The sequence below is a fragment of the Amblyomma maculatum genome, chromosome 1, assembly GCF_055883805.1.
Source record: "Amblyomma maculatum isolate TAMU_Amacu chromosome 1, ASM5588380v1, whole genome shotgun sequence".
Classification (NCBI taxonomy): domain Eukaryota; kingdom Metazoa; phylum Arthropoda; class Arachnida; order Ixodida; family Ixodidae; genus Amblyomma; species Amblyomma maculatum.
In genome coordinates, this window is record NC_139344.1 from 171,600,976 (window position 1) to 171,615,629 (window position 14,654).

The 14,654-nt window shown below is 45.6% G+C and overlaps 1 protein-coding gene across 1 annotated transcript; it reads left to right on the plus strand.

The window, feature by feature from the left end:
* Nucleotides 1-6,398: 6,398 nt before the first annotated feature.
* Nucleotides 6,399-8,113, plus strand: LOC146204875 (exonuclease mut-7 homolog). Its single transcript, XM_084605440.1, has 3 exons — nucleotides 6,399-6,470; nucleotides 6,800-7,012; nucleotides 7,232-8,113. Exons 1-3 carry the CDS (start codon nucleotides 6,399-6,401, stop codon nucleotides 8,111-8,113), a joined length of 1,167 nt encoding a protein of 388 aa, XP_084461566.1.
* The last annotated feature ends 6,541 nt before the right edge of the window (nucleotides 8,114-14,654 follow it).

A 14,654-nucleotide genomic window follows, 5' to 3' on the forward strand; every position in this document is an offset into this window, starting at 1 on the left:
CAAATAAGTTACTTCTTATGAATATATTTTTGAAGTGAAGCGAATATTTTGGAATCGCAGCGAGTATTTGGCGACTGAAAATGAAGCAGTAAAAAAAGAGAGTTCATTAGCATTGGCAGAGGGATGTTCACAGAAAATAATTAATGCAATTGAACTATAAACAAACTGAAATATTTTGAGGCTTGTATTAGGTAATGTTCAAAAGGCAGCAAACCAAAGTGAACGAAGTGCCACAATCTCAAGCCCTTTCTGCGAGGTTCTCTGCATGATGCTGATTTGAAATATAAAGGGGGCAGAAATAGTTTTCGGACGTGCTGCGGGCCCCGCCGGGGTGGCGCAGTGGTAAGACGCCCGACTACTGTGCCGGAGTTCCCGAGTTCGAACCCGACCACGGCGGGTGCGTTTCGATGGAGGCGAAACGAAGTGGCGTCCGTGTGCTGTGCGATGTCAGCGCACGTTAAAGATCCCCAGGTGGTCGAAATTACTCCGTAGCCCTTCACTACGGCTCCCCTTTCTCTCTTTCCACTTTCACTCCCACCTTCCTCACTTCCCTTACGGCGCGGTTCAGGAGTCCACAGAGCAAGTGTGACAGATACTGTGCTTTTCCCTTCCTGTGAACCAACCAACCAACCAACGTGCTGCGGCGAGTCACGCATCCCACAAAGTTCAGTGTACCGGTGCGGATAAAAGTAAATGGAGCATGCCATTTGTTCCTAAAAATTTTTGCGCGTTGCGTGATTGAAACTGGTAGCCGTGGTATATGCAAACCGGTAGTAGACGCCAGTGCGCCTTTGCAAGACAAGAAATGTTTTCTTATCTCCAATACAGAAGGTGGGATTGTAATTTGAACGAAAAAGCGTGCTCCGTTTACCCTGTACAAGCGTGACTGTAAAATTTAAGACGCGTCACATCTCGCGCCGCAATTCCTTCCTCAAATTTGGTTTGCTTCTCGAACGGTCACGTGATCGCGCTTTCCTACCACTGCCAGGGACGATGCTTTGGCTTAAAGTGCCTGTTACGTGAAAGTCAGAAGACGTGAATGAAGGCGCCGCGTACGCGCCATGAGTGGCGCGCACCGTGCCTCCGAATACCAATCAGAAGACGCGGTACCCGCGGTTTCTGGCAAAGGCCCTTGCGTATAGACCACCCAAGGCATCGACGACTCGTATTTGTTCCCAAGCGGGCGAGCAGCTGCGGGCTGCCATGTATACCACTGGCGTGGCCAAAAAAAAATAGTTTCCAGGGGATGTTGACGTTATACGCCGCCGGTGTAAAAAAAAAAAAAAAAAAAAAGAAAGCAAGAGATGGAAGTACAAAGGGGAAACGCAGCGCTCAGAAAATCTTGGTGGCCGAGGGAAGGGGGGTCTACGCCACTGCTGTCAAGGCATCGCCAAGACGCGCCGACGAGAGATACGCGGCATTCTGCGCATTCGCTACCCGCAAGTCCAAATAAAGTATCTAGTGTGCTAGAAGAGTTTCGCCAAGCGGTGCTGCGGACGGAGGCGCGCCGTCGACAGCACGAGGCGCATGGGCGCAAGCACGCCTTCTCGCACCGTCAGAAGACGACGGATTCATCTATGCTTGGAGAGAGCGTTCAATTGTATTCCTTGGAGGCGTACGCTTAACCGCGCGGAAATGTAGCAGAAAAGGGGGGCAAGGGGGGAGGCGTGGCCCTATGTGTCATGAGCGCGCATAGCCAGATTTGTTTAGAACAGCATCGGTAGACAACAGGATGTGCTTACAGAAACATCAAGGTATTTATACAATGTAATTTTTAACGACTTCATTGTGGTTTGCATTCACAAACGCTTTTCAAATACATTGCAGAAATGTGAGGATCATACATGCAAGTAAACTGAAAGCCATACTACACATAGTGCTAGTTACTTTTTTTGTTTGTTTTTTTTTTTTTTTCATTTAAAATGGCATTGTGAAAAATGGCAGATGCCTACTTCTTGTGTAACTTCTCTCGTGAGCGAAAACTCTTATCTGTTACTTGATATACAAAGTGAAGGCCGGTGAAAGCCGGCCGGTTGTAGTGAGTATGGGCCTAAAATATGCCACCATAGTAACAAGTTATCTATATACAATTTATATAGCGAAACTTCTTTGCTGCTATAGCTCCAGCCAAAGCCATCTGTATACTAACAAAAAAAAAAAAAAGAAAAAGAAGTTATGCTCTGGCCCGTATGTACACACAGTATGATTACGATCACATGACTGCCTGTCATAAAGAAATGGCTCCGCCGCGGTGGTGCAGTACTTTAGGGCGCTGGACTTCTGTCCCCAAAGATGTTAGATCGAATCCCGGCCGCGGGCGGCCGCTTCTCGATGAGGGCGAAATGGCAGGCGCCCGTATGCTGAGCGATGTCAGTGCACGTTAAGAAACCCCAGGTGGTCGAATTTTTCGGAGTCCTCCACTACAGCGTCTGTCATAGCCTGAGTCGCTTTGGAACGTTAAACCCCACAAACCAAACCAAAAATGTAAATTGTTCTGGTCACAGAGAGGCATTTTCTTGGCACTCATATCAGGTGTGTCAAGCAAGACTTGTAATGTTTAGAAATAGAACACTGCTCTTTAAAACAAGCTTTTCGAGGTGAACGGATGGTTTCCTCGGCATAGTACGCAGTGACATCAGAGGCCAGAGTCGTTATTCAGATACCATAATTTAGTCATTCGATCATCATATCCATACGATCAATCAGGTGATAGAAAAATGTTCGGAATATAACCAGCCCTTATACATAGCATTCATTGATTACGAAAAAGCATTTGACTCAGTTGAAACCTCGGCGGCGATGCAGGCATTGCGAAATCATGGAGTAGACGAGCCGTACGTGAAAGTGCTGGAAGATATATATAGTGGCTGCACAGCAACCATAGTTCTGCATAAAGAAAGCAACAAAATTCCCATAAAGAACGGTGTTAGGCAGGGAGACACGATCTCCCCAGTACTATTCACAGCTTGTTTAGAGGAAGTATTCAGAGACTTGAAATGGGAGCAGTTAGGGATAAGGGTAGATGGGGAATACCTCAGTAATCTGCGATTTGCTGATGGCATTGCCTTGCTAAGCAACTCGGGGGATGAACTGCAAATAATGATTGATGACATAGGCAGGAAAAGTAGAAAGGTAGGCTTGAAAATCAATATGCAGAAGACTAAGGTAATGTTCAACAGCCTCGGGAAGGAACAGCAGTTTACATTAGGTAGCGAAGTACTGGAGGTAGTAGGCGAATATGTCTACTTAGGACAGGTAGTAACCGCAGATCTGGACCATGAAAAGGAAATAACAAGAAGAATGAGATTGAGAGGGAGCGCATTTGGCAAGTACTCGCAGAATATGACTAGCAACTTACCGGTATCGCTCTAGAGGAAAGTATACAACAGTTGCATCTTGCCTGTACTCACCTATGGGGCTGAAACGTGGAGGCCAACCAAGAGAGTTCTACTTAAGTTGAGGACAACCCAGAGGGCTATGGAACGAAAAATGATAGGGGTAACATTAAGAAATAGAAAGCGTGCAGAGTGGGTCAGAGAAATAACTCAAGTTACCGACATTCTAGTGGAAATTAAGAAGAAGAAATGGACATGGGCAGGACATGTAGGGCGAAGAGAGGATAACCGATGGTCGCTGAGGGTAACAAACTGGATTCCAAGTGAAGGAAAGCGTAGCAGGGGGCGGCAGAAAGTTAGGTGGGCGGATGAGATTAAGAAGTTCGCAGGGATCAAGTGGATGCAGCTAGCCCAGAACCGGGTTAAGTGGAGAAATATGGGAGAGGCCTTTGCCCTGCAGTGGGTATAATCAGGCTGATGATGATGAATTAGTCATTAAATTTTGGCTAGTAAGTTAACCGCCTCGTAGGGATTAAAGGATTGTAGATCAGCATTAGTAACAACCACATCCAATTTTTAGCTTTTATAAAACACCATTCTCCTAGGCGAAGAAATTCTGGCTCCCCAGGAGCTTTAAACCTAAACTATAGGCATCTCCTAATAGCCGCTCCCACGAGCGCAGAAGTCACCGTAGTGCTTGTCACATCCTTTTGCGCGGCACTGTTTAGGTGTCGCGGAAAAGGAACAGCGTTATAGGGATACACTGTTCGTCGTCCGCTGCCGGCCCGCCGCGCTGTTGGGAACCTGGCGTAAACTAGCATTGGCACGGCTCTGCATCGTTCTTGTGCCTTGAGGCTGTCGGTTTTGTACGTGAAAACGGAAGGAAGTGTCCCTCGAGAAACTGCCATCCCAGCGTATACCTTACAGCGAAACGCGTTCTGCCTCCGCTGCCTATCGCGGCTTTCATTTCACTCATTCGCTTGTTGGTGATCCCGTGTGGTTTAAAAATGGTAGTCAGCGAAAATTCCGGAGGAGCGCACGCTAGAATGCGTGTTGACGCTGCGCTATCAACCGCGCGGAGCATGCATCACGCTCAGTGACGGCACCAAGCTTAATTTAAGGCGGAGAGTGGCAGTCACCACCCCAAGCATTTACCAGGGCACACAGGAGTTCGCCGAGTGCATCATTCACACCCAGACGCTTCAGAATAGTGAACCTAGACTGGTCGCTGTATTTTATTGGTTTATTTCATTTTTATGAACAGCACTACCACAGAACCCTCCCCCCCCCCCCCTCGCCCCCGTAGTCCCCCGCCGCTTGCGGCTGGGGCTAACCTGCTGCCGGTTGTTATACCAGTTGTAGGTCGTCATTGCTCTCGTCACCGCTTCGGTGGCGGACGGCGGCAGGTTTGTTTTTAAGACCACGGAAATTTTTTTTCCTGGAGTCAAATCGTGTGCCTTGCTAAATTTTTCAACAGCACTTGTTCTACAATCCCAGTATCAATCTCCCGTGTGTGTTATAACTTCCCATTTTATATTTCATTTATTTCACCTTTTCCTTCCTTTTCCTCTACCCCTTCAATCGTAATCTCTCTTTTTTTTTATATATGTAAGTATACTTCAAAACCTTTCCTTGCTGCCCAATTCTTGGCCGATCGTTCTTTGTGGGTATGTGCCATAATTTATTTGGACAACAACTGTTGCGACGCGCGTCTTTCTTTCTCCCTCTTCTTTTTCTTTCTTCTTTATTTTCTCTTCCATCAGAATGACGCCCAGAGGTGGCTTAGTCACAGAACCAGTAGTAGACCCGTGCATTCTATTTTCCATCTTCCTACACTCACAACAACAAATTAACATTGCACGGCAAACAAACGCCTCAGTTTTGCCTCCATCGAAACGCAGCGCCGGCGGTCGGGATGGAGCCCGGGTACTCCGGCACAGTAGTCGGGCATTTTAACCACTGTACCACTGCTGCGGGGCAACTCTGTTTATGTTAGGTTTTCGGGAAAGGAATGCACAGTATACATTTGGGTGAACACCACGAAATTGTGGACACTCACACTTAATTAGGTCAAGGTCACTTGAAAGGCAAGTTTGTGTCGGAAGAAGACTTGCTATACCTAACGTAGTGAAGCTTTCGCTTCCATTTTAAGTTGGTTTTTAAAAAGACAAGGAGTAGTATCTTTCAAGGTCATTTAAAAGTAAAAACCTCCGTGGTCGTCAGCTCGAAAAGCTGGCATAGTGCAGCTTTCGCTTCGAAAGTTGTCAAAATGGTCGGAATGCAAAGCCAATGTTTGCTGATCCTAAGTATCGCTGTATCAAAATAAAAAATAAATAAATAGAAAGCGAAAATCGTCCGTGTGTGTCAAACGCAATTCGCCATGGCCTTAATGGTAGAGCCCCTGGCATTGTATCTAACGCAAAGGGCGCCTTCCGCTGAACGAGCATTGGGATACATCAAATTCCAGGCTGCGGTGGTACCTGTTGTAGGCTGTCATTGCACCCGCTACCGTTTCGGGGGCGGACGACGACTGTTGCGACGCGCATCTTTTTTTTCCCCTTCTTCTTCTTTTTCTTCTCTATTTTCTCCTCTGTCCGCACGAGGCAGTGGAGGTGGATCAGCTACAGAGCCAGTAGCAGGCCCGTGCATTTTCTTTTCCTTCTTCGTATAGCCGCAACAACAAGCGGTGTCGGAGCTTACGGATGAGTAATCGCCCGGGAGACAGATAAAAAAAAATATGAAACAAAATAAAATTTTTAAAAACTAAAAACAAGTTGAAAAAAAAAAAACTCATTCGTGAGTGTTTTCTATCTCGCGATTCCCTTAATAGCGGAGCTGAATCTTGTTCGAGCCGTCCAATCAGACGAGTAGTCGTGGCTACGTGTGCGCAGCATATGCGAACCGCAGTTTCGGTCGCTCGTGAGCTGCCGCTGCCGATGATACGTATTTCGCTGACGCGCTGTCGTGGACGCTCCATTGAAGCCCTCCATTATCATTTCATCTCGTCAACGCGGTTTTGTTGATGCCACCCGACAGTTCGGTTGTGTCAGCGGCAACTTTACCATGGACCCATCATGGATGAATCATCTGGAGAAGGCCTGGCAGTCTGGAAGAAACCAGAAGACCGACGATCTTGTAAGGCTTCTGCACATCTATTTTGACAGAGCTTCCAACTGTTTTGAATGTGCGCTTGTGTTGATGCATACAGCGCGGGAATTTCTTTGGAATGATCTCAACACCCTAGGCTTTACGATCATGAAGGAATTTCAGGAGTGGATATCTGAACGTCCAGCTTTGTATGCCCGACTTTGCAAGGAATTGAAACACCGTGCTTTGGCGGTAGTCGTCAAGCAAGCAAAGATATCTTTGATGGAAATCGTGTGCCAAGTGTACAAATTGAAAGACAATCCCTATGACTATAATGACATCATAGACAACCTGCTATTAAAGAACTTTTATACCAGGCAGGCACTATCGTTGCATGGCTGAACCTTCAAGTATATTACAAAATTGAAGAGATTGCTGTGCCACTCTACCTCCTGGACAAAATGGAGCTGCTGGAGAAGTACCTGGAAGGAGAGCCTCGAGTTCAAATCGATCTACTCAAGTTCCTCGACCTCTTGTTCATTGAGCCGTCCCGTGTTAAGAGGCTGAAGAACAATCTGGACCTCCAGCTGGTAAGCAAACGAAAGCTTAATGGCGAAACAATTGCCAAGGCTGCATCTAGGCTACTTAAGCAGCATAGACTGTCAGTCGAGCTCTGTCCTAATATTCACTACAGTAGGAGCAAAAAGGCTTTGAAGTACCTTATCCATCAGCGGAATGCGAAAGAATACTCGGAAGCAAGCTGGAAAGAGAGGATTTATGATGTGGTCCACGGTTTCATGAAATTGTAGGATGACCTTCTAAAATACTTGGTATCATATAATGACCGTGAAACTGCTCTAAGCTTTGCACTGAAGCTTGGTTATCCAGAAGATCATTGGCCAAGGCAACTTTTGGACTACAAAAATCAGTGTGAACCACAAAAAGTGCAGGAACTGCTTACATTATGGAACTTGACTGATGTTGCAGACGTTACTGGCATGTTCTTGGAGCTCAGGCTTGACCTTCAAGATGTGACTATGGTGAATTCATCTGCCGGTTTCAAGCATTGTATTAGTGTTATTACGCACTACAGTGTTGTTGGTATCGACGCAGAGTGGAAGCCAGCATTTGGATTGATTCCCTCAAGGCTGGCCATAATCCAGCTGGCGGTATGGGACTGCGTGTTCATCTTGGATATGCTCAGACTCGTAGCGGAATTGCAATCCTCTGATTGGGACAAGCTATTCTCTGAAATTCTGTCATCGCACAAAATTCTGAAGTTGGGTTACGGCATTGCGGAAGACCTCAGTCTTGTGGCAGAGACAGTCAAGCAACCAAATGCTAAAGTTAGCAGAGTTGTTGACCTGTGCAACTTTGCGCAGAAGCTGAGACAGGACTACCCAAGGGCTATTAAACCAGTGGACCCAAGACGGAAGTGTAAAGGATTGGCTGAACTAACATATTCGACGCTGGGCCTACCATTAAACAAGAGTGAGCGCTGCTCGAATTGGGAGAATAGACCGCTGCGTCCATCGCAGACTGTGTATGCAGCTTTGGATGCCTACTGCCTCCTGCAAATATATGAAGAGCTCAAGAAAAGGTGTAAAGAGCAACATTTGGACTTTGGAAAGCTTCTTCGAGAGGCTGAAGAAACTTGGACGGATATGACGCGAGCCAAGACAGCCCGCTAGAACTAACGATCTAAGGCCTACATCTAGCACGCGTGGGTGTTGTGCTCTCACTTGCAACGGCCTGGAAGTGGTACTTCTGCATTGTACTGGCTCAAAAACAAATTTCTTTCTTTTTCTTCAAGAGTTTTTGTTTTCTTTTCAAGTTTGTCTACTCTTGAATTGTTTCAGATCTGCTTCCTGACTAAAGAAAACTAAATGAAGGCCTTGTGTGATGTTTCTCCTATTTTTGTGATTAAGCACACGTAGGGTATACTGTTTCCACAGAAGTTCACAACTCGATGTAGTTTGCTGCTTAAGTTTTTGTCTTGTACAACTGCACCAGCCACTTCTTTTCTTCATGAATATTTAGCCCTGGCCGTAGTGGTTGGTCGCATTTACAAATTGCATTGACTTGCGCCATGATTGAATTTTATTTTTCAAACTTGATCAAAACGACAAATTCTACTGATGAGTACAAATAGGAATGTTTATACATGGGTTCTGATGCTGAACATCGATGCTCAAATTGAGACGTCTCCAGAGCATACTACAGTAGTAAACTGCACCATCATGACAAATCTTCTACTTAGAATTTTTTTTTGTTTATGGCATTTCACAGTGACAGCTCTTTAAATCGAACCTCAATAATTTCAATTTTAGGATAATTCGAACTACAATACTTCGTGCGGTCAAGCTACATAACCTAGTGAAGCTTTTCGCTTCAAAGGTAGCTGTGACTTCCTCGCACAAAACGTATTTCGTCAAGAGGAAGAGCAGCCCGAGCGGAGATGGCAAGACGTCTTGTACAATCGGTGCTCCAGCCCAGAACACTATACCAGGCCCATTTCCAAAGACTGACGAGGTGACAGTTGGCAGAGTTGGAAACAATAAATAAATACGCAATACGCACATAATCACGGCCTTACCAAAGCTTACCCCAATCTCTATTCTTCAGGAATATGCGCAGCTCAACACACTGAACAAGAGTGAGCGCTGCTCGAATTGGGAGAATAGACCGCTGCGTCCATTGCAGACTGTGTATGCAGCTTTGGATGCCTACTGCCTCCTGCAAATATATGAAGAGCTCAAGGAAAGGTGTAAAGAGCAACATTTGGGCTTTGGAAAGCTTCTTCGAGAGGCTGAAGAAACTTGGACGGATATGACCCGAGCCAAGACAGCCCGCTAGAACTAACGATCCAAGGCCTACATCCAGCACGCGTGGGTGTTGTGCTCTCACTTGCAACGGCCTGGAAGTGGTACTTCTGCATTGTACTGGCTCAAAAACAAATTTCTTTCTTTGTCTTCAAGAGTTTTTGTTTTCTTTTCAAGTTTGTCTACTCTTGAATTGTTTCAGCTAGATCTGCTGCCTGACTAAAGAAAACTAAATGAAGGCCTTATGTGATGTTTCTCCCATTTTTTGTGATTAAGCACACGTAGGGTATACTGTTTCCACAGAAGTTAACAACTCGATGTAGTTTGCTGCTTAAGTTTTTGTCTTGTACAACTGCACCAGCCACTTCTTTTCTTCATGAATATTTAGCCCTGGCCGTAGTGGTTGGTCGCATTTACAAATTGCATTGACTTGCGCCATGATTGAATTTTATTTTTCAAACTTGATCAAAACGACAAATTCTACTGATGAGTACAAATAGGAATGTTTATACATGGGTTCTGATGCTGAACATCGATGCTCAAATTGAGACGTCTCCGGAGCATCAGTTCAGTTCAGTCGTTAAGTCGTGTCCGACTCTTCGTGACCCTATGGACCATTTCACGCCATGCTTTCCGGTCTCTCACTATCTTCTTAACATCACATAACTTCATCTGCAGTGCCTCGAGGATGCCATCTAACCATCGCGTTCGCTGCCTACCCCTTCTCCGGCGACCGTCAACCTTTCCCAACATCAAATCTTTCTCCAGCGACTCCTCTCTTCTCATCAGATGACCAAAGTAGCTGAGTTTTAACTTTAGAATTTGACCCTCCAATGAGCAGTCAGGGTTTATGGTCGACAATATTGACTGATTTGATCTTCTGGCAGTCCAAGGAACTCTCAAGAGTCTTCGCCAGCACCACAATTCAAACGCGTCAATTCTTCGGCGGTCAGCCTTTTTCACAGTCCAACTCTCGCATCCATACATCACAACTGGAAAGACCATAGCACGAGTTATACGGATCTTGGTTGGCAGACTAATGTATCTGCTCTTTACTAGGCTGTCAAGGCTAACCATTGCTCTCTTTCCCAGAAGCAGGCGTCTCCTAATTTCATGGCTGCAGTCTCCTTCCGAGGTAATCTTGGAGCCCAAGAAAAGAAAATCTGTCACAGCTTCTACTTCTTGTCCATTGATGCTCCAGGACTTGATAGGGCAAGACGCCATGATCTTTCTCTTTTTGATGTTCAGTTTAAGCCCAAACTTCTCACTCTCTTCTTGTACGCGCATCAAAAGTCTCTTGAGTTCCACTTCACTTTCTGCCATTAAAGTGGTATCATCCGCATATCTAAGGTTGTTGATACGTTTTCCAGCAATCTTCACTCCATATGAAGACTCGTCCAGACCGGCCCTCCTCATGATGCACTCTGCATATAGTTTAAATAGGCAGGGCGACAGTATGCAGCCTTGCCTCACTCCTTTATCAATCGGAAACCAATCGGTAAGACCATGCCTAGTTCTGACTGTGGCCTCTTGTCCTTCATACAGGTTCCTGAGGAGACAGATGAGGTGAATTGGAACTCCCATCTCTTGGAGAGCTTGCCACAATCTGCTGTGATCTACGCAGTCAAACGCTTTCGCATAATCAATAAAGCAGAAGTAGATGGGTTTCTAAATCTCTCTTGCTTTTTCCATGATCCAGCGGAGGTTGGCAATTTGGTCTCTAGTTCCTCTGCCCTTGCGAAACCCAGCTTGCACGTCCGGAAGCTCCCGATCCACATACTGCTGCAGCCTACCTTGGAGGATTTTCAACATCACCTTGCTAGCATGCGAAATAAGTGCGATCGTGCGGTAGTTGGAACAATCTTTGGCACTGCCTTTCTTTGGAATGGGGATGTAAACTGACCTCCTCCAATCCTGTGGCCACTGCAGGGTTGTCCAAATCTTCTGACATAATGTATGTAGAATGCTAACAGCGTCATGGTTGAGGTTTTGAAGCAACTCAGCTGGAATGCCATCACTTCCGCTGGCTTTCTTCTTAGCAAGACTGGCTAAGGCCCATTCAACTTCACTCTTAGGATGCCCGGCTCGAGATCAGTAATCACAACCGTCTTATGTTGGGTTTGCACTTTCGGGTCCTTGTACTGTTCTTCTGTGTATTCCTGCCACCTCTTCTTTATCTCTGAGGCTTCAGTGAGGTCGTTGCCTCGTTTGTCCTTTATCACGCCCAGCTTAGCACAGAAGCTTCCTTTGATATCTTTGATTGTCTTATACAGAGCTCTTGTGTTCCTTAATTGGCTGTTGTCTTCAACTGCTTGGCACTGTATGTTCAGGAAGGCATTCTTATCTCTCCTTGCTATTTTCTGAAAATCCGCATTGAGAACCTTGTATCTTTCTCTTTCCCCCATAACTTTAACTGTAGTATGCTCCAGAGCATACTACAGAAGTAAACTGCACCATCATGACAAATCTTCAACTTAGAATTTTTTTTTTTGTTTATAGGATTTCACACTGAAAGCTCTTTAAATCGAACCTCGATAATTTCAATTCTAGGATAATTCGAACTACAATACTTCGTGCGGTCAAGCTACATAACCTAGTGAAGCTTTTCGCTTCAAAGGTAGCTGTGACTTCCTCGCACAAAACGTATTTCGTCAAGGGGAAGAGCAGCCCGAGCGGAGATGGCAAGACGTCTTGTACAATCGGTGCTCCAGCCCAGAACACTATACCAGGCCCATTTCCAAAGACTGACGAGGTGACAGTTGGCAGAGTTGGAAACAATAAATAAATACACAATACGCACATAATCACGGCCTTACCAAAACTTACCCCAATCTCTATTCTTCAGGAATATGCACAGCTTAACACACTGAACAGCGAGAGGCAACAAGAAATATGAATCGAAAATATGTTATACCCATGGCATCCATGACCAATGCGGAGACAAGGCAACATCGACAATGGTTGACCCTCCTCCATGGGAGTCCACAACTATTACGGCGAATAAAACAACTAATCTACGTCGTAAAGGTAAGCCGGCGTCTCGCCCTTTGGTCGATGTACTCCCAGGAACCTGTATTGCATACAGACGCATCGATTATAGAAAATGGTGGCAGAACAGCAGCTACTAGCCCGACCCACGAATAACTAAACGTACATAATGAATCCGAAACAGAACATCTTGCAATGAAACCTTATGCAATTCGCGATGGTATGAATTAAGGCCACAAATAAAATAGAGTTCATAACAGAAGCCCACATCTGTAGAGACTACTTAGCCGCCATGCACTTACCCCCTCCCTCATAACTAAACTAGAATGGAGGAGGTATCCCTTAGAAGAATAAGGGCTGGGGCGGCCCTTACCCCTTCGGTCACGTGCCGATGAGACTTTCAAGACATATATAGGACCGACCACCTGCCTGAAGTGTTCTATACCGGCTGCAGAGGTGGATGTTGGCCACCTGTGGTAGACTTGTGCAGGGACGAACGGCGTCAAGGACACGGATTCTCCAGGAAGTAGGACTTCAACGACGAGGGAGGAGTAACAAAAGCCTTCTCCAGTTTCTGGCAGAAAACGATTTACATGCCTTTCTATAGTATGCCTTGTGGCAAGTTAGCGAAAAAAGTGTAGGTGTCCACGATTTCGTGGTATTCACCCGAATGTATACCGAGCATTCCTTTCCCCAAAACCTAACTAAAGCGAAGAGGCAGCCCTGAGTTATGCGATGTCATTTTGAACAACCTTGAAGTTCAAAAACATATGGCACCTTTTCTTTCGTATAAACAAATGTACAATATACAAGAAAGAAAAACTGAAACCATGATCTTGACCTGGTTAGGTGTAGGTGTCCACGATTCCGTGGCCTCCACTAAAAAGTATAAGGCTCCTTACTTTCCCCAAAAAAGCGTCACGGAGGTTTTCACCTTGAACAACCTTGAAGGTCAAAGACAGATACTGCACCTTTCCTTTCTTACAAAAGAATGTACAATATAAAAAAAAATGTGAGAACATGATCTTGACCTGATTAGGTGTTGGTGTCCACGATTCCGTATCGTCCACTCAAAAGTATAAGGCTCCCTACTTTCCCCAAAACCTAAATTAAATAAAAATTATGCAAAGCTTGTGGTAAAGAGGCTATCGCTGCAACACTTGCAACTTTCGTTCTATCACTAGGTTTAAGCCACGCTTAAACCCCACAGTTCTTTTTTACACAGACCTCTATGAAGCTTGACCGAATTTCTTTTGTACACAAACCTCTATGAAGCTTGACCGAATCAAGTAGTGTATGTAGTACGAATTATCGAGGTTCGAGTGAACGAGCTTTTACGGAATTGGTTATTTGGTAGGCGTGTGCAAATAATTAATTCTAAATTCAAAGTGAAGCAAATAAGTTACTTCTTATGAATATATTTCTGAAGTGAAGCGAATATTTTGGAATCGCAGCGAGTATTTGGCGACTGAAAATGAAGCAGTAAAAAAAGAGAGGTCATTAGCATTGGCAGAGGGATGTTCACAGAAAATAATTGATGCAATTGAACTATAAACAAACTGAAATATTTTGAGGCTTGTATTAGGTAATGTTCAAAAGGCAGCAAACCAAAGTGAACGAAGTGCCACAATCTCAAGCCCTTTCTGCGAGGTTCTCTGCATGATGCTGATTTGAAATATAAAGGGGGTAGAAATAGTTTTCGGACGTGCTGCGGGCCCCGCCGGGGTGGCGCAGTGGTAAGACGCCCGACTACTGTGCCGGAGTTCCCGAGTTCGAATCCGACCACGGCGGCTGCGTTTCGATGGAGGCGAAACGAAGTGGCGTCCGTGTGCTGTGCGATGTCAGCGCACGTTAAAGATCCCCAGGTAGTCGAAATTACTCCGTAGCCCTTCACTACGGCTCCCCTTTCTCTCTTTCCACTTTCACTCCCACCTTCCTCCCTTCCCTTACGGCGCGGTTCAGGTGTCCACAGAGCAAGTGTGACAGATACTGTGCTTTTCCCTTCCTGTGAACCAACCAACCAACCAACGTGCTGCGGCGAGTCACACATCCCACAAAGTTCAGTGTACCGGTGCGGATAAAATTAAATGGAGCATGCCATTTGTTCCTAAAAATTTTTGCGCGTTGCGTGATTGAAACTGGTAGCCGTGGTATATGCAAACCGGTAGTAGACGCCAGTGCGCCTTTGCAAGACAAGAAATGTTTTCTTATCTCCAATACAGTAGGTGGGATTGTAATTTGAACGAAAAAGCGTGCTCCGTTTACCCTGTACAAGCGTGACTGTAAAATTTAAGACGCGTCACATCTCGCGCCGCAATTCCTTCCTCAAACTTGGTTTGCTTCTCGTACGGTCACGTGATCGCGCTTTCCTACCACTGCCTGGGACGATGCTTTGGCTTAAAGTGCCTGTTACGTGAAAGTC